General features: G+C 46.5%; 1 protein-coding gene across 1 annotated transcript in view; it reads right to left on the reverse strand.

The window, feature by feature from the left end:
- MYO3A (myosin IIIA) overlaps positions 1–25820 on the reverse strand; it is a 256573-nt gene that overhangs the window by 173701 nt on the left and 57052 nt on the right. The window contains exons 11-16 of the mRNA XM_078782456.1: positions 24302–24406; positions 22853–22936; positions 20313–20515; positions 8008–8106; positions 7668–7782; positions 4194–4323 (exon numbers count right to left, since the gene is read on the reverse strand). Coding sequence (XP_078638582.1) covers positions 4194–4323; positions 7668–7782; positions 8008–8106; positions 20313–20515; positions 22853–22936; positions 24302–24406 — 736 coding nt within the window. The remainder of the gene's footprint in view (positions 1–4193; positions 4324–7667; positions 7783–8007; positions 8107–20312; positions 20516–22852; positions 22937–24301; positions 24407–25820) is intronic.

Consider the following 25820-nt stretch of genomic DNA (forward strand, 5'->3'; position numbering starts at 1 on the left):
CAGCGCTCGGATGGCGTCTTGTCTGCTCAAGCTGGGGGCGCATCTGACCTCACATCCGGCAAGTGGCTGCGTAGATCCGGCGGGGAGTGACACGCCCTCGGCTCGTTAGCTCCGCCCCAGATGGAATCGGCTCGTTGCTTCTCATTGGGTGCGTGCGGGGGGGTTACCGGCTCCGCCCTTGACGAGGAGCTGACAGCCAGCCCCTTCGTGGTAACCCCGTGGAGCGCATGGTCCGGCGCGCATTGTCAATGGCGGCTAACCGAGCCGGTGTGATGACGCACACTCCCCCGGTGCAGCGTCGTTGTTGTTGTAATTGTTGTTGTAGTTGTAGTTGTAGTTGTAATTGTTGTTGTAGTTGTTGTTATTGTTGTTGTTTGGGGAAGAAGATGGGAGGAGGTATGGGAAAGGTCCTAAACTCACTACTGGTGCCATATAATCACATTCTGGTGCAACGAAGAGTCATAATTAATGGAAACGAGTCCTTAACTGACATAGACTAAGAATAACTAGCAAGATGTCCGAAAGTTGTCTACGTGTGGTGCGGTGGACCTGGGCACGACATTTAATGGGGGAAAAAGGGGAAGGTCGGCTCTACTGATTGTTGTTTACAGACAATGGGACTAGGGAATGGGGGATTGGGGATAGTTGGGGAGTATTGGGGAAATAGGGGAATATTTACAAGCGGATATGGAGGCCAAATTCCATATTCGCAACAATATCATTCACCTATAAATAAAGTTTAAACAACTTGATTATATGTATTACTGTGATGTTGAAATCTGATGAGAATGAATGAATGAATGATCGTTTTAAGGCCATTTTCTTCGCTAGAGCGGGGGTTAGCCTTGCGGGCCCCATGACAATCATGGTTCCCTGTTTGAGGCAATGTTTTTATGGCCGGATGCCCTTCCTGGCGCCAACCCTTAGTCGCCTCTTACGATGTGCAGGGATACGGTGTACCTATTCTAAACCGGGATACACACCGGGAATGAGATGAGATGAATGATGAATGAGATGATGAGAATAAGACCAAATTTTCAAAATGTTTCATTTCACCCATTTTAAGCGGAGGTTCAAACCAAAGCATCCACCGCTGAGATTCGCATCTAAGCGGAAGTGATATTTGCTCACGTCATATATAAGCAGCAAGCTTGGTTTATGAAGGTGATATGAGCTGACGTGCAAGCAGATGGAGATGACCACGGGTAAATGACAGGGTCAATAGGGCAGAATGTTTGTGAAGTTCAACATGTTGTCTTTTCATTAAATCCATCAGCGAAGCGACGGGTAAAAATGCTTAGTGGTGGAATAAAAACGTCTTTCAAATCCCTACCAATTTCAATCAAACCTGCGTTAATTAATTATTTATCAGCAAAGACCACATATTGCATTATGAGCTATTAGCAATCTCTTTGCAGATTTACAGCATAATGGACAATTTGGCAACATTAACGTAACTTACGGTCCGCACTTCAGTCATTTCCCCATTGATATCGGTTATCAGATGTACTTTGCTCATCAAATGTGATTTTATTTGAAGCATAAAATAATAAGATGTGATTGGGGCCTTTATGCCAATATAATCAGTGATAATTTTCAGCCCATCAGTATAGTATCCGAAAACCATAACGCACAAATTGCTTTTAATTTAACCAAGTTGTTATATTTGATCAGAAGACTTCAAAAGCATACGTGGCACTACTCTTACAGGTTCTTCATTTGTTTCTCATTACTTCCCTGTTGAATGAAACAAGGAAGTTATTATGTTGCCGTGAAGACTTGTATATGATCTACCAAATTAAAAGATCCCATGCACGTCTCAAATAAATTGAATGGATGAAATCAACAGGGAGTTGTTTGAGATAACTGACATGGGAAGCAAGGACAAGCTGATGTTCCAGGTGTAAATGTTAGCTTCATCGAAGCATAGCTTCTCATGGCGGTTGGCATACCTCAATCGACGTCCTGTTGATTTCATCCATTGTTCTATCTTTCCCCCAAGATGCAGATCATCAATATAGCCTTCTCGAGCAAAACGGGTTATTTATTCTTCAAGTACGTTTAACTTTGGGGTTATTGTTACCAGGCCAAAATAATGACCAGCCTTCTTTTTACACACTTTTATTTAACTTCATCTGAACTTTGTTTGTCCCGTTTCAAATCGTTGAGGCGTTCGTTTTCTAGGTTCCATACGTCCTAGAGAGCTGAAATTTGGTCCACGGCCCTCTTTTTTGGTACATTTTAATATATCAAAATTTAAGAAAATAAAAAAATAGGTTTAAAACTTTTAAAATAAAATAAAAGTGTGTAGCCATAAAACATATTTTTTCGTTTACTTGTTTGCTCAATTTCATTATTTTTGAACTTTCGTTTTGAAAATGTCAGATGTTTTGCATTGCCAAATTAACTTTTAGATACGAACAGTAGGCATGTCTGGTATCATGAAATATTGCATGCAGAAATGATAATTAGAGGGCGAATTGACGAGACATGCGTTAGATATCTTTATAAGTAAACTGGCGTGCATCAGCTCGCTACGCTTGCCTCACAACATGTCACCGCAAGGCACAGCCTTGTTTTAACTGAGGATAATGAACTGACTGAATTTGAGTTGCGGTATTGTCATGATTTACACCAATCATATAAAAAACATTTATTTTATATAAATTTATTTGTATATATTGGTGATATTATTTATTTGTAATTTTTTGTAACAAAAAAGGTCCATATGGTGCAAAGGTCTACATGGTCAAGGGCCCAAGCTGTCTAATCAGTTTGAAGGTATAAGGGGTCTAAATGGTGTTAAGGTCTCAGGGTCGAAAGGTACTTTAAGGGTGTAAAGGTTTAAAGGTTTAAAGGTTATAAAAGGTTGGAAGGGTGAAGGGATCTAAAGATGTCTCAAGTATTGAAAGTATCTTAAAGGTAAAAGTGGTCTTAAGTGTCTTGGGTGATCTTCATGATCTTGGGGTTCAATGGGTCTAAAGGGTCTTACAGGTATTTTAGGACGTTTAGGTCTTTAAGGGTCTTCAGGATCTTGAAGGGTCTTCGGGGTATTTTGGGTATTTTGGGTCTTTGAGGGTCTTCAGTGTATTTTGGGTCATAAGGGTCTTTGAGGTTGTTTTTTTTTGAGTTTTTGGGTTTTTTGTGGTCTTTTAGGTCATCTGGGTCTTTAGGGTCTTTGTGGTCTTAAGGGTCTTGGGGGACTTAAAGGGTCTTTAAAGGTCTAAGGGATCTCAGTAGTCTAGAGGGTCGAAAGGGATATTCCAACAGTACGTTATTAATAGACGTACATAATTAATAGACAGAATGCAACAGGTGTTCAAACAGTACGTAATTAATAGACATAATGACATGGCTTCACGGCTTCGCGGACTGAGGGACGGACGTACGGCTTCACGGACCATGTTTTTCGGTTTTATATAATTATATGGATTAAAGTTTATGGTTGATCAAATAAAACAATAATGAGGGTACAATGGAAATCTTTTGTTTTTGGTGTAAAAAAATGAAAATACTTCTTGTATTTTTCCGTATCGCATACAGAAACGAGTGACGAAAATCTGTATCGCAAGCACAAATACCAAACCTACTCCTCCTCCAAACCCCTTATCATGTTCACACCACTGTCAATCGAGGAAACCAATTAAAACAGAGTTTCCAAAGTGCAGAGCTGTGTTAAAGAAAACTCTATCCGCTAAGAGAGTAGTGATTAATCACTAAATGAGTGAGGGGGAGTTAAGACGACCTGCTGATCATGGTTTGAAAACACTATCTTTGAATATGACCTTTCAGAAAGTTTCTTAGCCTTGTCTTAGTCATCCAAGGACCGAAGAAGCTCAAATAAGTCATACCTCAGCCATTGCCTGTGTGACTCGTGCGACAGAAAGCTTCAAATATCTGGTTACAACCTCATTTATCCAATTGGAATTTGTATTTATTTTGTCTCCCTGTTCTGAGCTCATAGGTGGATTAATAAATTGAAGAAGATGTGGGGGTGGGTGGAGGGAAGAGGACAGGGGGAGGGGCTATAGGTTCAGTTTACAGAAAATCTTACCACCACTCCCCACCACAAACCTCATATGGAGGGAGCTGCTGAGCAAACTTGAATGATCTCCCCACTTGACTAGATTCCACAAATTCATGATCAGTTAGAGGAGTTTGTGAGCAGGCACAAAGACATCTTTTATACTCACTGTTTTGCAACGCTGGTTGGAGTGGATCTGCATTGCTTTTATCACCTTGAACATCACTTGGCTCAGCAATGAACTCCACATCCCCCAGGCATAGCACACCCGACAGCATACGATACACGGCACACACCTCCTATGCAGCACAGAAAGGTGTGTAAACCCCACACACCAAAATTAAGATTGATAGTTCTACAGAAACCCTCCTTGATACATTTGAATGATAAAGCACAATCAAGATGCGAAAAATTTGAACTGCTGAACGAACATCTTGGTTTCACGAGCGGATAAATGATGCTCTTGGCACGCTGATTACAGTTGTAACCAAAACCAGGATGAAGACCACTCGGTGGTCAAATCATCAGATCTGATGATTGATTCACCAAAAATACCTTTTCTGGTGGTGATTCACCAAAAACACCAAAAATTCACCCAAAAAATTCACCAAAAAAAAAAAAACTCACCAAAAACACCAAAAAAAATTAAATTCACCAAAAACACCAAACAAAAACCAATAAAAACACCAAAACCAAATCACTATTCGAGTTCATTGTTCCTTCATATTTGAATATGGCTCTTCCCAACGACACCCAGTTTTCAGGAATGAGGGAACCATTTGTATGCATATCCACTGAGAGAGATTGATGGTAATTTGATGAAAGCATGTACATTAACGATTTTCAGGAGTTTAGTGTGAAATTTAAATTTTTCATTTAGTTTTCATGCGATGGGGAAGGTGAGTGTGTGTCGGAGATTGCAGAAAAATGTATTATGTAACATATGGACGGCTCCACACGACAATGTAATATCGTGTGTTGATTAAATTTTTAGCTACGGGCAGTAGATATTTAGAGACAGAACAAAAATATGAGAGAATCTTTCCTGTTGCACTAACATCACGAATGGAACCTCAATTTTCGCATTTACATACATGTAGTGGTGTGACGTTTTGTAAAACAGGAAATACCCACAGTTATTATGGCGATGGCCATGTTTGTGAGATATTTCAAAGAAGTTCACAGCCTAATTTTTTATTTTATGGAGATTTGCTGTAAGCAAGGCTCAGGGCCACTAAATGTAAAGGGCTATGGAGAAAAACAAGAGGAAAAACTGGCAAAACCTTCACCTAGTCCTGAAACAAGGAAACCTCTTCACAAGACCACTGTGCAAAAGGGGATAACGAGGCCAGACAGAAAATTACATTATCCTACCCTCATTGGGTTTTAGGAGACGCCATCTCCAGACTGGATGGCTGTTGCCAGCTCATCTGTCCTTTGTCAGGTATTGGTTTTAGTCCTGGCAGGTGTGTCACAGTCACCTTCACCACAAGCAAAATCCAATCAGAGTAGTCGGTTTAGTCGCCGACAACCCCAACATGCGGCAGGTAGCATTAGGTTACATGTTACCAGTGGTAGGCCCAAAATACCCACCTGGCCTGACCAAAATATTGACCTATGACATTTAACCCACGCATTTTGCACTTTTAAGCTCGATCACCACCCTAGAGACAGAGATCCGGATAAAAAAAACTCACTAGTATGTGGCAGAGACTTTTGGGCAAATAATCTAAACATATAAAAGAAAGTTTTTGTTTGTTTGTTTGTCTGCGCGCGCTAATCTCCTGAACGGTGAAAGATAGGAGGAAACCTCTAATACAAAAAATGTCAGGACGGACCCCGGGAAGGTTTTAGGCGAGGTGGCGAGGCCAGTCGAGGCTCACCTCGGCCGGACTGGGGCCATTTCGCAATTAAAAGCTGAGCTGAATTATAGTAGTCAATCTTCTACGGTCGTGGGTAAAAGCTCAATTATAGTAGAAAATGCATTCAAAAAGAACCAAAAATGTCGGGACGGGCCCCGGGAAGGTTATAGGCTAGGTGGCGAAGCCGGTCGAGGCCCCCCTCAGCCGGGCCGAGCCCATTTCGCAATTAAAAGCTGAGCTGAATGATAGTAGTCAATCTTCTACGGCCGCGAGTAAAAGCTGAATTATAGTAATAAATGCATTCAAAAAGAACCAAAAATGTCGGGACGGGCCCCAGGAAGGTTATAGGCTAGGTGGAGAGGCCGGTCGAGGCCGACTCGGCTGGGCTTGGCCCATTTCGCAATTCGAAGCTGAGCTGAATTATAGTAGTCAATCGTCTATAGCCGCGGGTAAAAGCTGAATTATAGAAGTAAATTCATTCAAAAATAACTAAAAATGTTGGCACAGGCCCCGGGAAGGTTATAGGCTATTTGGCGAGGCCGGTCGAGGCCGCTTCGGCCCGGCTGGGCCCATTTCGCAATTAAAAGCTGAGCTGAATTATAGTAGTCAATCTTCTATGGCCGTGACTAAAAACTGAATTATAGTAGTAAATTCATTCAAAAAGAACCCGGGCAACGCCGGGTGCTTTCGGCTAGTCTAGATAGAAAAAAAGAAAGTTTTTGTTTGTTTGTTTGTTTGTTTGTCTGCGCGCGCTAATCTCCTGAATGGTGAAAGATAGGAGGAAACCTCTGAAACAAAAAAATGTCGGGACGGGCCCCAGGCAGGTTATAGGCTAGGTGGCGAGGCCGGTCGAGGCCCACCTCGGTCGGGCTGGGCCCATTTCGCAATTAAAAGCTGAGCTGAATTATAGGAGTCAATCTTCTACGGCCGCGAGTAAAAGCGAATTATAGTAATAAATGAACGAAATGCGGCCACGGCGGGATCGTCAAACTCCGCTGCTTCGCAAGGCCGCGTTTTATTCCTTTTTTAGTACAGAAGATTAAATTCATTCAAAAAGAACCCGGGCAACGCCGGGTGAATTCAGCTAGTCTCATATAAAAGTAGCAAAAACAGAAGTTTTCAAATGAAACATTGTAAAGAAGAACGGCACTCAGTGGAGAGCAAACCTCTGCCTGGTTGGCCATATCACTCAATGGTGAAGAATCACTTAAAAAGTTCCACTAGCTGTATCCATATTCAGATCTTCACCAAAATTGAATTGATTCCTCCTTGTCACACACACAACCTGTCCAACAAGTTTCGTCCAAATTCGTCCATAACTTTTTGAGATATCCTGCTATGTATCGTTTTTGGCCCTATCTCCCAATGGTGAAGAATTACTTAAAAAATTATACTAGCCGGATGCGGAACCCAGATCTTCACCAAAATCTAATCATGTCGTGCTTGTCAGATACGCTACCTTTCTGTCAAATTTCGTTCGAATCCATCCACAACTTTTTGACATATCCTGTTCACAGACAAACAGACAGACAGGGGTGAAAACATAACCTGCATCCACCTTTGGTGGCGGAGGTAAATATAATCTGGACATTAGAAATGTCAAGAGGTAAAACTGTGGAGTATAAAGGAACAACCACAGAGGTGTAAACCTTGTATATGTAGGTGTAAATAAGTATTTTCGGATAGGTAAATGAGTAGAGCTGTCAAACCATGCCGAAAAGTCCGAGTGTAAAGGTGTTGAATAATATGAGAAAAGTTTTTCAGTTTGTCAAGAGTCAAACCTCATGAGAGAATCCAAGAATGTGAAAGCAATGCTCCATGGTGCGATGTTGCTCCTGAAAAATGGTGTGATTGATTACAACGTCAAGTGATCTGCTGCCTTGGCAGTCCAGATACCTGAAAATTAAAATAAGAACGAACACACACACACACACACACACACACACACACACACACACACACACACACACACACACACACACACACACACACACACACACACACACACACACACACACAATTAATTAATGAATAAAAGTGAAGCATTTGTGCTGCTGTAGAAATCACGAGAACAAATATTCAACAGGGTCGACATGGCTAATACCTGGCTGACGATATTACCTTGGCAGGTACGTGGATGGAAGCTTGAACTGCAATAGCTTTTTCTGCAAGGCCAGTCCAGCATACATGTAATAGAATACATGAAAATTTCTCTCTCCCCTGCATGACATGTCAACACATTGCACGCTTCATTCATAAAACTTTCATGGTTGTACATATTGCTCTGCACTTTCTTCTACAACATAATATTTTCAATGCATTTCAAGAGATTTTGTGTTTTGAGATGCTATGCAAATGTGGTTGTGTGATGGTCACCACAGCCAATGCAGAAAACCCTCTCACACAGGTTACACCAGTGACTTAAAACACCAACATATCATATTAAAATACGCATTTTGGTGTCTGTCTGTCTGAACGTGATACATTCGGTCGTAATTAATCCAATTTCAACCAAACTTGACACGAGGATTAAGGGCCACAGAATGGAGGTTGTAGCAACTTCATTTTTCCCTCCTTCCCAAGGCGGTTTTTCGTCTTGGGCAAAATCCGTGTCAAGGTGTATATCCTTGTTGAGATAGGTAATCGTGGCGTTTTTCCAAACTGCTACTAATTACAAAAGTAAACTAGAACAGCACTCGGCCGAGAACATACCTCCACCAGCCTGAGCATTTAACGTTTTGTATCCCACTGATAGGCCAGATCTGGATTCGGACCTGAACCAAAACCGAATCGATTTGTCCGTGTCACACAACCAACCTGTCCACCCAGTTTCGTCCGAATCTGTCCATAACCTTTTGAGATATCGTGCTTTGTATCGGTTTTAGCCCCATCACTAAAAGGCGAAGAATCACTTAGAAGGTTCTCTGATCCGAATCCGGACACCAAAATCTAATTATTTCGTCCTTGTCAAACACCTAACCTCTCCACCAAATTTAGTCCCAATGTATCCACAACTTTATGAGATATCCTGTTTACAAAAAAACAGACAGAGATGAAAACATGACCTCCATCCACCTACGGTGGCAGATGTAATAACAACACTGATGACAATAGCATAATATTAATGTTATTACAAAGTAATAATATAGTACTGATAATATTCCACCTCCCCAAAGGGTTTTTCCTGCTTGGACAAGCGCCGTGTTAATGTGTATAAATAGCTTATCATGCCGTTTTTGTGGGGGTACCCCTACTGGAAGTATAAAAAAAATAATCCCTTTTTAAGGCCATTTTCCCTGCTAGAGCGGGGGTTCGCCTCGTGGGCCCCATGACAATCATCATGGTTCCCTTTTTGAGGCAATGTTTTTTCTGGCTGGATGCCCTTCCTGGCCCCAACCCTTTAGTTGCCTCTTACGACATGCAGAGATACGGTGTACCTATTCTAAACCTGGGCACAACTAGAAGTAAAAAAAAAAAAAGTAAAAAAAAAATAACGTGGGTAAAAAAAAAAAAAAAATGAGCATAGATCTACTGTAATCTATATACCCCAGAGAGGATAACATGACACTTCCTGCTGCTCCTGCATCTTATTCGATAAAAGGGGCCGAGTTTCTCTGTCTGCAACGCTTTATTCTAAAGAGTTTCTGCTGTCATAGAATAATACAAATGATACCGTTGGAAAAGGTAATAAACGATTTACTTCGAACAAAAAGTGGTTCCTTTAATCACAAACATGCCTGTTTGAAAGCGTTTCTGTGAACGAGGAAGAAGTGGACCTCCTGCTTCAATGGAGCGGTTCCAACGATAACATTTATTATTCTACCAAAGCAGGAACCATTTACAAGGGATGGGCACACAAAAGTAAATATAGTAATACTTCTCAAAGCAATATAAAAATATATAAATAAAGGTACACTGAAGGAGCACACAAATAACAACAACTGCTTAACCACATACAAAGCTTTCATCCGCAGTTCAATGTAATACTTCTCTCCCCTCTGGGCTGGTGCTCCTGCCTCACACCTAGCTCGGCTTCACACGGTTGAAACCAAAGCATTCAGAATCATTAGTGATGAGAATCTCCCGCAATGAAGCTGATTCTGAGGGCCTTTCACTAACTCACCGCAGGCAGGTAGGTGGTCTTTCTTTCTTCGACCGACTCCTTTTCGGCCTTGCTCCCCCTGCTCTCTCTGGGCTCTGTCCCCCAAATATTTCTGCAGGATGCACAAGATCTGCCTGCAACCCTCTTCTGGTGAAATTGCCAAAATCTCGGCTCTCTGCTCACCTTCACTCCTTCATTCCTATTTTCTCCCGCCTCCAGATCTTTAAAACAGCTGTTCACAACCATCTCATATCTGCCTCCATCCAACATATCTCTTCGACCCCCATTAATTCACCCCAAAATCCACCTCCTTCAAATTCCCTGTTTTCTTTCCGGAAAGTCCCTGTAGTGTCAATCTTGTTTATCCTGTGTAACCTGCCCCAGCCCTATCTCTTCCATAGATCTCCTGATATCCCTGTTCACTACTGTTGCTGTGCTTCCCTCTGTCCCTCTCATCCCTCCAGGTCTTTATAACAGCTGTGCACCACCATCTCTTATCTTCCCCCATTCAAAATCTTGATATTTGCTACACCCGTTAAAACACCCGAAATCCACCTCTTTCAATCCCCAACTTCTTTCCTAAAATTCCTAGAAGTGTTCATTTGCTCTATACCGTGTACACCTCCCTCCTCCCCCAGCCCTCCCCCTTCTACAGATCTACCGACGTCCCTGTTCTCTTCTGTTGTTGTGCTTGGGTGCTTCACTCTGTCTCCCCCTCTTGTCTACTGCTTCCTTCATTGCATGTTTTATGTGTCTGTTCATGTTTTCATGTTCAATGTGTTAGCTATTACACGAGCCTCGATTCTGTACACAAAAAAACCCATGCTAAAAAGATCCTTTTTCACATGTTTTACTTAATTTTACATCCTCTTCACACTCGCAGATAGTCACGCAATGTCTGTGAATTACAACATGCTGTGTTTTGATTAAACGCGTCAGCGAAGCTGCGCACCGAGTATTATTTAAACTTTACCAGACATCACCTGTATCCCAGTTAAATTACCTGAGGTCTTTCAAATTCTGGCTCCTTGCTTTAGCGAACACGCGATTGAGTTGATACAGCTCCAATCATCAAAAGGTGGTTGTCCACCAAAGTAATGCAAAGTAAACAAATATCAGATAAAGACAAATTTAAATAAACAAGAAATGAATACCGAATGAAAGTGTGAAATGAACAATAAAGCAAAGGCATGTGTTACGTGCCCCTCCCCAAACCCTGGTCACGGTGTACCTCCGAGCCCCGAAAGGAGTCACGGCAGAAAGATGTGTTACTCTGTGTGTCAATGACCAATGGTGAAACCACACCAATTGTTATCAAAAAACAAGTATTGTATTAAGGTCACACAAGAATAACAGCACAAGAACAATATTAATCAATTGTACAACAAATATTATATCATTCCTATGATGGTACCATGAGTTTCTTACAATATAACTCACTGTGCTCCAAGTGAGCGAAAAGAACATTCCCAAAGTCTCTGTCCCGGCATCAAGCCAAAGTCGATCCACGCTCCGGTGATCGCAAGAAAAATGTCGTATCGAGACCAGAATCCAGTTCGGCTGACAGTCATGCTGCCAAAGAGGTGCAAAGGTGCCCTCAAAAGGCGATTGGGAAATCACACCTTCGGGTATGAACGTTCAACGGCTCCCAAACGGAGAACCACAAATTCCCAATCGAAATCCACGTTACATACGCAAACCAGGCTAACGGCTGGGTGCGGTGAAATGGCTGGAGCGAGGTGAAAAGGCTGGAGCGATGCGAAATGGCGGGAGCGAGGCAAAATGGCCGACGGGCCCGTACTGGAGGCGTACCTGCACTCCATCAACGATTCTCTTCAGAATCTACCGCAAAACCTGTCACGCAGGTTTATCTGTCACAGCAATCACAACTCTGTCGCAGGAATGCCTTTCCCAGGAAACCCAAAGTTCGCTCGTGACCCCCGTTCCCCAGCGTCTCCTCGAGACCTCAAAGCAGCTCGGCTTTTCTTCCCGACCTCACTTGCTCCGCTTTTTTCTTGCTCTTCTTCTTCTTCCGGTTCCTCCCGATCCGGTTTCCGGTTTCTTTTAAAACACTAATTTTTTACCTTTTGAAAACAGTTATCTCCATTTCACTTAAATGATAACAATCATAGTACATTGAACCAAAAATGCTTACAGTGGATGAAAACCACAATGACGGAAGTGACGAATCCGTAACACATGACATTGCAGCAGATGATGCAACAATAAAAAGCAATAAATGGTACAGTAAAAAATCAAAGCACCAAAAGGCATTTGATATAAAAATGATGGGCAATAGCAGCACGTCCTTGGAACTCTCAAGCTGTATCTGAAGCCAAGAGTGGGAAAACCAAATGTGATTATGCTGTGGGAAGGGATCTAAATGTGAGCAGGCCCAAGAGGGCACTTTTATATTCTCTTCACTTAAAGCCCCTATCAGACTATCAAAGTTAAATTATGGGTGGTTCAATTTCTTCATTTGAATGGAGACTGCCAAAGAGATCATTCAAATTAGTGAGTCCGCCTAACTCTGTGAATTCAGACTCTCTGCTTTCAGATTCAGACTCTCTGCTTTAATCAATATACAATAACTGTCTGTCCTTGTTTTTAGGAGACAGCTGACCCAAGAACATGATCTGTGTACAAGGTTACCTTTCCACTTTGCAGTTGCTCCACCTCCCGAGTTAGCTGGTCCTAATACCTTGAGGCTTCCATCAAGAGGAAACTCTTTCAGTGTTGTGGAGACTCGAATCAAAGTGCAACACTGGCCACCATCTCTTGCAAAGTTACCAAAAGGTAGTATCTACCACTTACAAACCTATCGGTGGCCCATGCATCAGTTTCAGAAGGGCCACAAACGACACATTTCAGAGTGGGAACAGTTGACATACAAGATGCAGCAACAATGCTGGCGCTGCTCCAATACAGTAGGTTATAGTCAAGTCCGACTCATTTGGGTATCAAACTCAAATATGCAACTTGTTTTAACCCACCTGTTTAGTCTCATAGTCAGCCATTAGAAAAGGACCAGGCTCCTGGGCCGACCAGGAAAACCTGGCGTTTGAAGCCGACTGCAGACTGCGATCGATCCTTCATACCAAATATTTCCCATGATGAGGCCGCATCACCAGATCTATTGCATTCAAATTGCAGGCAGGTCTGTGGTCGCTCTATTTTGTACCACCCCTTCTCCAATATCGCTCCATCTGCTCTCTTAGTTCTCTGACTCTCCCCAGCAACTCCAAGATTCCCATGTTTTTCCAGTAACCCCTTTCTGGTTAACCTTCCAAAATCCAGGTTGACGAAAAGGCACACACCTCAACTGATTCATTCCTTGATTCTCCAGTCTGGTGAACAGCCTTTCAGAGGCCGTTCTTTCCCATTCTTCCCTCCAGGGCCTAAATCGGCACTGCCACCTTGTGACCCCATCCTGACCCATTATCTTTATTACCCCCATTGACCATTCTTAAACAAATCCTCTTACTTGCTGGTTTTAGTATTTCCTCGAATCCACTCTTCTTTTCCTGGTCGTTCATACCTTTGCTGATTGTGCCCAATTATTGCCCCACTACCCCACTGTCAGTTCACCCTTGCTCTTCCATGAGCATTATTCTTGTCAAGAGGAAAAACAAAACAAAAAAAAAAACAGCCAGCCCAAGGACAGCCACTGTTAACACCAGCTATTCAGAAGGTGCAGCCTGGACAGATGGCACGGTACCATTGTCCTCAGTTCACAGGACTTTCCAGATAACACTATTTTCACCTCCTCCACCCCCCACATGTTGCAACTCTGATATCATTGGAATGACCATCATAATCATCATCGTGTTCATATTCAGCACCCTGTTCAAATTACGATCCTATTCCCCACCTGAAATTGCCGAAAACCCATTTGAGGGAAACCCGTTAGGTTCCCAAAAGCCTCCAAAGGGAGTCTGCTATGAATTTTATTGACCGAAGTGGAATAAAAGTAAGTTCTACCAAAAACACATCTTCCCAGTGAAACACGAGGAACGTTTCACAAAAGATGTATGCTGAAAGGTAGCAATATGTATAGGTTTTTTTTGTATACAAGATGGAAACTCGTGTAAGAGCTAACATTAATCACAAAAAACACAAACGGACACATAAAACATATAATAAAGGGGGCAGGAGACCAGATGGGGAGAGACAGAGGGAAGCACACAAGTACAACAGTAGAGAACAGGGACATCAGGAGATCTGTGGGAGAGATCTGTGGGAGGCTGATGAAAATAATGCAAAATATTAACTCGAAAGCATCTCAAAATGAAAATCCCAACTGCGTCCTTTTTGTACTCAAATTAAACTTGACGAGAACGACAGTGGATAATTTTTTTTAAACATTTTTTTTCATTTGTGTTGTCCATATTGTGATAATACAGGTTTGTTGAACATTTGATGACAAAGCTAAAAGGGTAAAAATGTTAAGGCCTGAACAGCCACAAAACCTCAATCGATACGATGAGAGACGTGTTGTCTGTCTGTCTGTGTTGTCATTATTTCAGACATGGCCAAACATTCAGAGGTTCATCATTGAGTGCCAGGATGGTTTCAGGTAAAAAAAAAATAAAAAAAGGAATTTTTGGATTTAGCACCAAAAATAAACAAGGATTATTTTTTATTCAGTTTATGGTGTTTAAGCCTCTGTAGCTATATGAAAGGTACCGTAATAGTAAATGATCCACGACCCCATTTCGTAGTGAGTGTAGGAAGGTGTTTTAGGCTTTAGGCCCCCCTTTCCCCCTCTGAACCCCCCCGCCCCAAACAAAAATAGAAAAAACAAAATTTGATGACTTCAAAATGCCAACATGATTCTAACAGCATCGGGCAATGCCAGGTATCCCATGCAAATGGAAAATAAATAAAGAAACACGGAAGCGATAAAAAGGGGCATCTTGCGCATGACGCGCTGCACTGCAGCGGGGCTAATAGGGGCTATTTATAGTTATTATGACTTTGCCCTTTCACATTTTGACCCAATTTTTTATTATATGTTCCATATTTACAAAATAAAGGCTTGTTGAAAATTTGTTGACAAAACCTTAAGTGCTAAAATAAATCAGACACACACACAATTAATTGTACAGTATCTGGTTGTTTCGAAACTTTAATATAATTTCACAACATCCCATATTTACCTTTATTTAAATTGCAAACCTCAAAACATAGTTCACTTCCCTAAAGCAAGAACCTTAACCTGTAAGCAGTTGATAATGATTGCGGATAATAATTTGTGAAAGTAATAATATATGCCCATTTTTCATCTGTTGTTCCTTATTAATACGATGTTTTGTTGGCTCGAACTTGTGAATACACAGGATCCCTGTATAATGTAAAACATTGTCAATCACCTGTCATTCATAATTACCTTCACATTTTTTGGCTTGTAGTTTATTACCATATTGTGGCGGACACAAAAGCCCACTGGCGTGGTGACATCATTCCGCGCACCAAGTGGGCGGTGGCCACGCCCGAGGGGTAGGCGTGGCCTCATGATATACACCGGGCGCGCAGCCCGGAACGCGCCAGTGTTACAGTGAGCTCCTGAAATAAAGACGCTTATAAGTTACCGCTTGTCCGCTTCCTCCTTGCTCGCAAGCAGCGCGCGTAACACCGCGCTTTACTGGTGACCCCCTTGACGTTGGATCTGCCGGAGCGATCCTTCCACACGCGACGCCATTGCCATGGCCAACTTCATCAAACTTCCCGAATTTTGGGAGGCTCAGGCCGAAGTCTGGTTCGTCCAGGCCGAAGCCCAATTTCAGCTTCGGCGCCTCACCGGCGATGACACGCGCTATTGCCACGTCGTCGCCTCCCTCGGGCCCGGCACGGCCGCTCGAGTTGTGTCCGTCCTTCGCCACCCACCGGACGGCCACAAGTACGAGGCACTCAAGCGGCTACTCCTAGCCACGTTCGGCCTCACAGACGACGCACGGGCCGACCGCCTCCTGGATCTCCCCGAGCTCGGTGACACGCGCCCGTCGGTCCGAATGGACCATATGCTGTCACTGTTGGGCGACGAAGCCCCCGGTTCTCTATTCCGGGCGCTTTTCCGTCGCCAACTTCCAGCGCAGGTTCGCCTCGCGTTGGCCGGGACCGGGCTAACGGAACCCCGAGCATTGGCAGCCGAGGCGGACAAGTACTTCGCCGCTTCGGACACGCGGGCGAGAGTCGGCGTGGCCGTCACGGCCCTCGTGGCTGATGCTGCTGATGCTGCTGCTGATGCTGCTGATCCACAGCATCAGCTTATACAGCAATACGCAGCATGCTGATACGCACCTCGTGACCGCCGCCACGCCCCGCCCACCGCCGCGGCGAAAACCGCCACCGCGGGGAAACCCGCCAACTCCACCGGCCTGGCGGAGCCAGCCGCGCTCCTCCAGCTCCACCACCTGGTGCTGGTTCCACGCCAAGTTCGGCCACGAAGCTCGGCAGTGTCATCCGCCATGCTCCTTCAACAGGTCGGGAAACGCCTGGGCCGGCACTCAATAGTGGCGATGAGCGCCGGCCGTTCGAGCAGCCTGCTGTTCATAACGGACACCTTCTCCGGGCGCCGTTACCTGTGCGACACGGGAGCGCAGGTGAGTGTCGTTCCCGCCGGCACGTCAGACAAGCACGCCGCGGGTGGGGGCCCCGCGCTGCTTGCCGTCAACGGGACGCCCATCCGTACGTACGGAAAACGCTGCCTCTCTCTGCGGTTCGGAGGGCAGGTTTTCCGATGGACGTTCATCACCGCCGACGTGCCCATGGCACTGCTTGGCGCGGACTTCCTGTGCGCTAATGGGCTCCTGGTCGACGTCAAGCGCAGACGTCTTGTCCAGGCCGAGACGTTCAGCTCGCTCGCTTGTGCGTTGCCCAGCTCAATGAGCGGCTTGCCAAGCGGCTTGCCGAACGGTTCGGTTCCGGCCACGTTGGTCTGTACGCTTCCGGCAGCGGACGCATTCACCCGCCTCCTCGCCGGCTTCCCGGCCCTCACGCGGCCCACCTTCTCGGCGGGAGCCGTCAAGCACGGGGTGGCCCATCACATCCCCACCGTCGGGCCACCGGTCTATGCCCGGGCACGCCGCCTCGAGCCGACGAAGCTGGCGGTGGCAAAAGCGGGGTTCGCTACCCTGGAGCGACTCGGCATCGTTCGGCGCTTAGAGAGCGCTTGGGCGTCGCCGCTGCAAATCGTGCCGAAGCCTGGCGGGGGATGGCGACCGTACGGGGACTATCGCCGTCTCAATGACGCCACGACTCCCGACCGCTACCCCGTCCCCCACATTCAGGACTTTTCCGCCCGTTTGGCGGGCATGTCCTTCTTCTCGAAGGTGGACCTCATACGCGGCTACCATCAGGTCCCCATCAGGCCGGAGGACGTCCCGAAGACGGCGGTCATCACGCCATTCGGACTCTTCGAGTTCCTGCGCATGCCCTTCGGTCTGAAGAATGCGGCTCAGGCGTTCCAGCGACTGATGGACAGCGTCCTGCGTGACTTGGATTTTGTCTACGTCTACCTGGACGATATCCTCGTCGCCAGCGCGTCCCGCGAAGAGCACCTACGCCACCTCCGCACGCTCTTCGAACACCTGGGCCAGCATGGCCTGATTGTGAACCCCGCAAAGTGCCGGTTCGGCGCCACCATAATCGATTTTCTGGGGCACCGTGTCAACAGGCACGGAGCCGTCCCCCTGCCGGCCAAGGTGGAGGCGGTGAAGGGGTTTCCGCGCCCCCGCACGATCAGAGGGCTGCAGGAGTTCCTGGGCATGGTGAACTTTTACCATCGGTTCCTGCCCCGTATCGCCCAGCTCCTGCGCCCCCTGCACGAAGCTCTCCGAGGTAAGCCGGGCAAAGGCAACGTTACCTGGACCGAGCAGATGGACACGGCGTTCACGGGCGCGAAGCTCGCCTTGGCTAACGCCACCATGCTCGCGCACCCGGCGCCCGATGCACCGATCGCCCTCACCACCGATGCCTCGGACTACGCGGTGGGCGCGGTGCACGAGCAATGGGTGCGTGGAGCTTGGCAACCGCTGGCATTCTTTAGCCGGCAGCTTCGTCCGCCCGAACGCCGTTACAGTACCTTCGACCGCGAGTTGCTCGGGCTTCACTTGGCGGTCAGGCACTTCCGCCATCTGCTCGAGGGCCGTGGTTCACTGCCTTCGTCGACCACAAGCCGCTGATCTTCGCGATGGGCAAGGTCACCGAGCCGTGGTCGGCCCGGCAGCAGCGTTACCTCTCGGCCGTGTCCGAGTACACGACGGACATCCAGCACGTCGCGGGGAAGGACAACCCGGTGGCGGATTGCCTTTCCCGGGCCGTCGCCCACGCAGTCCACCTCGGCATCGACTATGCCCGGATGGCAGCGGACCAGGCCGCTGACCCCGACGTCCAGGCCTTGCGGACCGCCGTCACGGGCCTCCGCGTCACCGAGGTGGCGTTCGACAGCGCGGGCGCGGCGCTCTTGTGCGACGTCTCCCTCGGGCGTCCTCGCCCCATCGTGCCCGCGGGCTGGCAGCGCCAGGTGTTTGACGCCATCCACGGCCTGTCCCACCCGGGCGCGAGGGCCTCCCAAAGGCTGATCGCCGACAAGTTCGTCTGGCATGGCCTCCGGAAGGCCGTCCGCGGCTGGGCCAGGACGTGCCTCGCGTGCCAGCGCGCCAAGGTGCACCGGCACACCCAGGCCCCGTTGGCCCCGTTCACGGTGCCGGAACGCCGGTTTGACCACGTCCACGTGGCCCTGGTGGGACCTCTGCCGCCCTCGCGGGGTTTCACCTACGTCCTCACCATGGTGGACCGCACCACCCGGTGGCCGGAGGCCGTGCCCTTGGCGTCGACAACGGCGGCCGATGTCGCGCAGGCTTTCATCGCCACCTGGGTCGCCCGGTTCGGCGCCCCCTCAGACATCTCATCCGACCGCGGCCCCCAGTTCACCTCGGAGCTCTGGGGGGCGGTCGCGCAGGGGCTCGGGGTCCGACTGCACCGAACCACGGCCTACCACCCCCAGGCTAACGGCCTGTGTGAGCGATTTCACCGCTCATTGAAGGCCGCGCTCCGGGCCACCCTCCGCGACGGCGGCTGGGTCGACAGGCTCCCCTGGGTCCTGCTGGGCCTCCGGACGGCGCCCAAGGAGGACCTGCGCGCATCCACGGCGGAGTTGGTCTTCGGGCAACCGCTGCGGGTGCCGGGCGAGTTCCTCCCCGACTCCACGGCACCATGGTCCGCGGCACAGCAGCGCTCCGCTCTGCAAGAGACCGCCCAGAGGTTCGCCCCGGTGCCAACGGCATGCCACGGGCACCCACCGACGCACGTCGCCCCGGAGCTTCGCACGGCGGAGTACGTCTTCGTCCGCCACGATGCCCACCGGACACCACTGCGGCCCCCGTACGACGGGCCTTTCCGCGTGCTGGAGACCGGGGCGAAGCACTTCACCCTGGACATCGGCGGTACTCCTGACCGCGTTTCGGTAGACCGCCTCAAGCCGGCCCACCTCGACGTGGACCATCCACCGCCAGTGGCCCGACCCCCACGTCGGAGCCGCCCCCCTGTGGGCGGTCCCCCGGCACCGTCCAGCCCCGCCGCCATGCCGCCCCCCGGTTCCTGCACCCATCCCAGGGGCAGCCAGGGGCATCCCACCTGGCATCCCTGCACCCCGGACGCCGCCGATCGCCAGGGGGCGCTTCGGCCGGGTCATTCGTCTGCCCCGCAAACTGGCCCTCCAGGTGCGCGGGAATTCTGGGGGGGCGCGTGTGGCGGACACAAAAGCCCACTGGCGTGGTGACATCATTCCGCGCACCAAGTGGGCGGTGGCCACGCCCGAGGGGTAGGCGTGGCCTCATGATATACACCGGGCGCGCAGCCCGGAGCGCGCCAGTGTTACAGTGAGCTCCTGAAATAAAGACGCTTATAAGTTACCGCTTGTCCGCTTCCTCCTTGCTCGCAAGCAGCGCGCGTAACGCCGCGCTATAATATAAGGTTTATTTTATGATTATCGTCGATTCTCAATTTTGTTGTCTATTTCCAGCCTTGGAGATATAATCTGTGCGATAAACTACTCACCATTTCAGTACAATTACAAAAATTGGTTTGCATTCGGGTCGCTGATAAAATTACAATCCGATTGCATTAGTTCCTCTGTCAACTTGCAAATTAAGACGGACAAATAATCAAATCCCATGATCGATATCTCAACAAAAGCATAAATAAACCATGCCCTCAGTTGCTTTGGTGCAATGTCAAAGCAATTTCATTATTATTCCGCTTTACTGGAGTGAAGTCAAAAATAAACATTGTGGAAATGTGTGCAGGTATACTTTTCGCTTACAAAGCTTGGCGTGTGACCCGGGACTTTTCGAGGAGGTAGGCCGAGATCTGAGCGCCCGCCACAGTTCCAGTTGAAGTGAATTGCAAGTCCAGAAACTTTCCAAAGCGACTCGAGTTATTGTTGATTGTTGTGCTGGCATTGCCAAAGGCCTCCAACAGAGGGTTCACCTGTAGGATCTTCTCAGGTAACTCGTGATTTTCTGCCTGGAACCACAGTAGAAGTGTGTGTCAGTGACTGCTTTGCTTATGATCCATTGAGGTGAAGATCTTCTTTTAACAAGCATTCTGAGTATTGCGCTGCAATACATGTCCCCTACCATAGTTCAAAGTGCCATAACTTTGTCAAAAATGATCGAATATGCAAATTTATGGACGGTTGATGCTGGTTTTCAAACTTGATCTGAGGTGTGCTGAGACACGTGTGTCACGCCTCGCCTCGTTGATAAGCCGCAAGGTCACTCCATGGAGCGGCCTGCACATATTGCACTGTGTGAATTATATAATTACCAACTCACGGTCTGAGGTACTAGCGATTTAAGAGATATCCATTTTTAAAATATTTTCGTTTAATTAACGATATCTGCCAAACCACATGACCTATCGCAAATTCCAAAAGGACATTTTAGTAGACTGACATGCTGAACAGATATGTGAAGTTTCCCCTCGATTGGATCAAAAATAAGGGAGGAGCTCGGTTTTAAAGGTTCATGCTTAAAAGCGTCATAACTCTGAAACCATGTGATGCATGACATCATGCTCACTGACTTTTTTGTTCGTCATGGGTATGCGATTCTGCCTGCAAAGTTTGGCCTCGATCTGTTCAGCCGTTGCAGAGAAAGAGGGGTTTTCGTGTTTTCACTAAAAACAATATCGCGGCCCAATCACGTGACCTGTGACGTCAGAATTACCATTAAAATATTCTACAGACCGAGTCCCTCCTATGGTGAAAATTTGATCTCAATCGGTCCTATTATTGCAGAGAAAATCTTTTTTAAAGGAAATTAAAACTGAAAATAGCACTGAGTTAAGGATTATCAGAATTACCAAAGTTCAAAGTGCCATAACTTTGTCAAAAATGATCGAAACGTCGTGACATTCGAACTTGATCTGGAACTTATCATGAGGAAACCATGTGCCAAGTTTGAAATAATTAGCATTAAGAGTTTAGAAAAAAAAGTCCGGAAAACTGTTCTTTGCGTGACAGACTGACGGACTGACAGATGGCCAAATGGAGGGACGGTGTGCAAACCTATAGTCCCCTCCGGTGTACACCGGTAGGAGACTAATGAGGAGGATTCAATGAAGGAATAGATTTTCTGGTAGCAACAATAATTGTGTGCAACAATGGTGCTAAGTCACAACAATGGTGCGAAGTCACAACAATGGTGCGAAGTCACAACAATGGTGCGAAGTCACAACAATGGTGCGAAGTCACAACAATGGTGCTAAGTCACAACAATGGTGCTAAGAGATCACCCCACATCCACTTTTTTGAAATACCAACTTCTTTCCTGGAAGTCCTTGCAGTGTCCTTGTGTTTTATACATCTACCCACCCCCCCCCCCCTTCCCACGCCTCCTCCCCCCAAGCCCTCTCCCTCCCACAGAACGCCCGATGTCCCTGCTCTCAAATGTTGTGTTTGTGTGCTCCCCCCCCCCCCACCCTCTCCCCATCTTGTCTACCGCTCCCCTTATTATATGTTTTATGTGTCTCTTTGATTTTTTGTGTGATTAATGTTAGCTCTTTCACGAGCCTCGATCTTGTATACAAAAAAAAAGAAGAAGATAAGTCAATATGTACTGTTACCAATGAAGCATGTGTGCAATACAATTGCATTATGTCTGATATTGCAGGGGCAAGTGTAGGTCATTTACAAAGTGTAAGTCAGTTGTTGAACACAAACAACCCGATTTCCCCACGTGCGGAGCAAGCAATCTTGCTGTAAATATGGCCGCACACTACAAAAATGCAACGCCAAATTATAGCGGGTACACAGGATGCCTGCCAGCCGCAGTACCAGTCTCATCCCTCAAGGGAAGCCCATGTCAAAATATTTTAAAATGGTATGTGCTGTTTGAACCTGTTTCGTCGCCATTTTTGAACCCCATGTTTGAACGCCATGTTTCATTGCCATGTTTGAACAGCATTTCGTTCAATCCTGTGCTAATGCTGGTAGATGGGATGTACAGTTTTACATTCATCCGAAGGATGGCAAACATATTGATGACTCGTCTTGCCAATCAAAGTGTAGGAGGTTAACTCCCTCCCTCAAGTCCTCTTCTTGTTTAACCCTCCTTAGCCTCCATGAGAAAAATTCCCTTGATTTTCGGCATCTCTACACTTGTCGCACTTTGCAGGAAGGCAGCCCCGACATAAACTGGGGTCTTACAGTGATTATGTTCTGCATATTCCCATCTGTGTGCATACCACCCTGTGTAAACATTGACAATTTGACAGCAATAAACCTGAAAGGGACATTTTCCACACAAAAATCAAAAGTCTATCAGATGCTTTATGTTATACAAAATGGATTTTGCAAACCTTCCCCAGTGTCGTAAGTTGCTGCACGAGCCAATGGGTGCTCTCAGTCTTGCCAGATCCACTCTCTCCACTCACAATGATGCACTGCTCCCAGGTGGAGAGATTGTGTGGAGAGATTGTGGGGAGGGACAGTGAGGGCAGATGAGGTGAAAAGCAACGTTAATTCTAAGGAATAGAGGAGGAGCATGAAAGTGAGAGAAAGCATTGAGGGATAAGGGAAATTAAAACTTGATCCTTTGGTTAAACTGTTCATCGAAAGACCTGGCAATTCATTGAAAGGTGCACTGATCACACATCTCCAACGAGAACGGCACTCAGTAGAGAGCATACCTCCGCCAGGTGAACAGTTTACGTTGTGTATCACAGAGTAGAACAGAAAATCACAATACAGAATCACATTTAATCGAAATCATCCGTCCACAACTTTTTGAGACATCCTGCTTTGTATCGTTTTTGGCCCAATCACCCAATGGTGAAGAATCACTTGAAAAATTATACTAGCCAGATCCAGATCCAGATCTTCACCAAAATTGAATCCATTTGTTCTTGTCACAGACACAACTTTTCCCCAAAGTTTTGTCCAAATCCATCTGTAACTTTTTGAGATAGCCTGCTATTGGCCCTCTCTCCCAATGGTGAAGAATCACTTAAAAAATTATACTAGCCGGATCCATACCCGGATCTTCACCAAAATTGAAACGATTTGTTCTGGTCACAGACACAACTTTTCCTCAAAGTTTTGTCCAAATACATCTATAACTTTTTGAGATAGCCTGCTATTGGCCCTCTCTCCCAATGGTGAAGAATCACTTAAAAAATTATACTAGCCAGATCCAGATCCGGATCTTCACCAAAATTGAATCGATTTGTTCTTGTCACAGACACAACCTCTCCCCAAAGTTTCGTCCAAATCCATCTGTAACTTTTTGAGATATCCTGCTATGTATCGTTTTTGGCCCAATCTCCCAATGTTGAAGAAACACTTAAAAAATTCAAGGAGCCGGATCCGAATCCGGATCTTCACCAAAATCAAATCATTTCGTCCTTGTCACATACACTGCTGCATCTCTGCCAAATTTAGTCCAAATCCGTCCACAACCTTTTGAGATATCGTGTTCACAAACGGACAGATAAACAAACAGACAAACAGACAGACAAACAATCAGACAAAGAGGCAGACAAACAGGCAGACAAACAAACAGACAGACAGACAGACAGGGGTGAAAACATAGCCTCCATCCACCTTTGGTGGCGGAGGTAAATATTTGTAGGCTGAATCGAATGTGTACAAACTTCTCCGTGAGCCTTCGTCAATGTAAGATAAATAGCACAATTCTGAACATAGCAATGGAAGATGTTGTTGTCCAGATCTATCAGTTAAAAAAGTGAAGTCAGTGGAGCTATGATTTTAATTAAAGCTTCTGACACTCCATTACACATGGTTCCCACCTGGTGAGAGTGTTGACTGAGCAGGGTTTGGTAAGCCGCATTTGCAATGGCAAAGATGTGTGGGCTGTTGGTTTTTCGCCATGCCCCATGGTAGCGTACTGATTGCTGGACATCAGCCAGGTGGGCATATGTGGCAAATTGGGCAAAAAGAATGGGAAAGGAGCAGATTAGGTTTTGCTATTCTAACAGGTTTTATATGGCATCAAATACGACCAAGGATCAAATGCGGATCATTTTTGATAAATCAGTCCAGTGGTTCAGGAACTTCAGTGTCTGAAAGTTATCGGTCTCATTATCAGCTACGGACTCTCCTGGGCTGACCATCAAGTAAAGCTGGCCTTCAAAAACATATCAAGACAGTGCATCCTCTGCAGTTCTTTTCCCAGTCATTCCTTGAAACATCAGAAGCCTGCAAGGCCTTTGTAATGAAGCAACGCTCTCCCCTAAACCTTGGCACACCGCAATCATATATGTCACTCCTGGATTATGTGGAATAAAAAAACTCTAAACATCAATGGAATCCCCAACAATGAAACAAGAAGTAGAAGGCTTGCTCCCTCTTGTCTCAAACCCTCCGATGCTCATTGGGGCTCATTTGGGTGCTCATTGATGCTCACTGGGGCTCCCTCAGGATGCACATTTCACATGTTCTTCCATTCACTCCATCCTGATTATACTCCCAACATCTAGGCCTAGAAATTCACCTCCATTCTTTTGTTTCTCTTTTTTTTTTCGTTCAATCCCATTCATGAAAATGCCTTCCAGAGGTTGTTCAATCTCACTCTTACTTCCAGGGCTTCAGGTTGGTAGTAAACAAACATCTCATATCAGCTCTCCCCACACCACCTCCCACCCTAACCTAACCCCTGAAATTTTCAACATCTCATTAACTCCACCTGACACTACCCACTTACTTTAAGGTTACTGTGGTTCCTTCCCTCCTCTCTCCTCCATTTTTTTGTTCATCCCTTACTTATTGCATCCACCCGTTGCTGTAATTGCCATTATCAGTACACTCCCTGTTTGCCGTCTGTCACCTCACTCATCCAAAAACATAGGTGTTGTATCCAAAAAAAACCAGCTGTAACATAAACATAAGGGACATTTCTTCTACCGACTCCTCTCCGGCCTTGCTCCCCCAGCTCTCTCTGTGCTCTGTCCCCCCAATATTCCTTCAGGTCGCACAACATCTGCCTGCAACCCTCTTATGGTTAAACTGCCAAAATCAAGACTCTCTGCTCACCTTCACTCCTTCATTCCTCTTTTCTCCCGCCTCTGGAACAAACTCCCTCACTCTCTTCAATCCCACTCCACCCTCCAGGTCTTTAAAACAGCTGTTCACCACCATCTCTTATCTTCCCCCATCCAAAACCTTGATCTTTTCTACCCCCGCTAATTTCACCCCAAATCCTTTTTTTTTTTGAAATTCCAACTTCTTTCCTGGAAGTCCTTGCAGTGTTCATATGTTTTATACCTCTCCCACCTCCCCCCAAGCCCTCCCCCTCCCACATTTCTCCCG

This window comes from Myxine glutinosa, chromosome 7 (assembly GCF_964187855.1).
Source record: "Myxine glutinosa chromosome 7, kmMyxGlut1.1, whole genome shotgun sequence".
NCBI lineage: Eukaryota > Metazoa > Chordata > Myxini > Myxiniformes > Myxinidae > Myxine > Myxine glutinosa.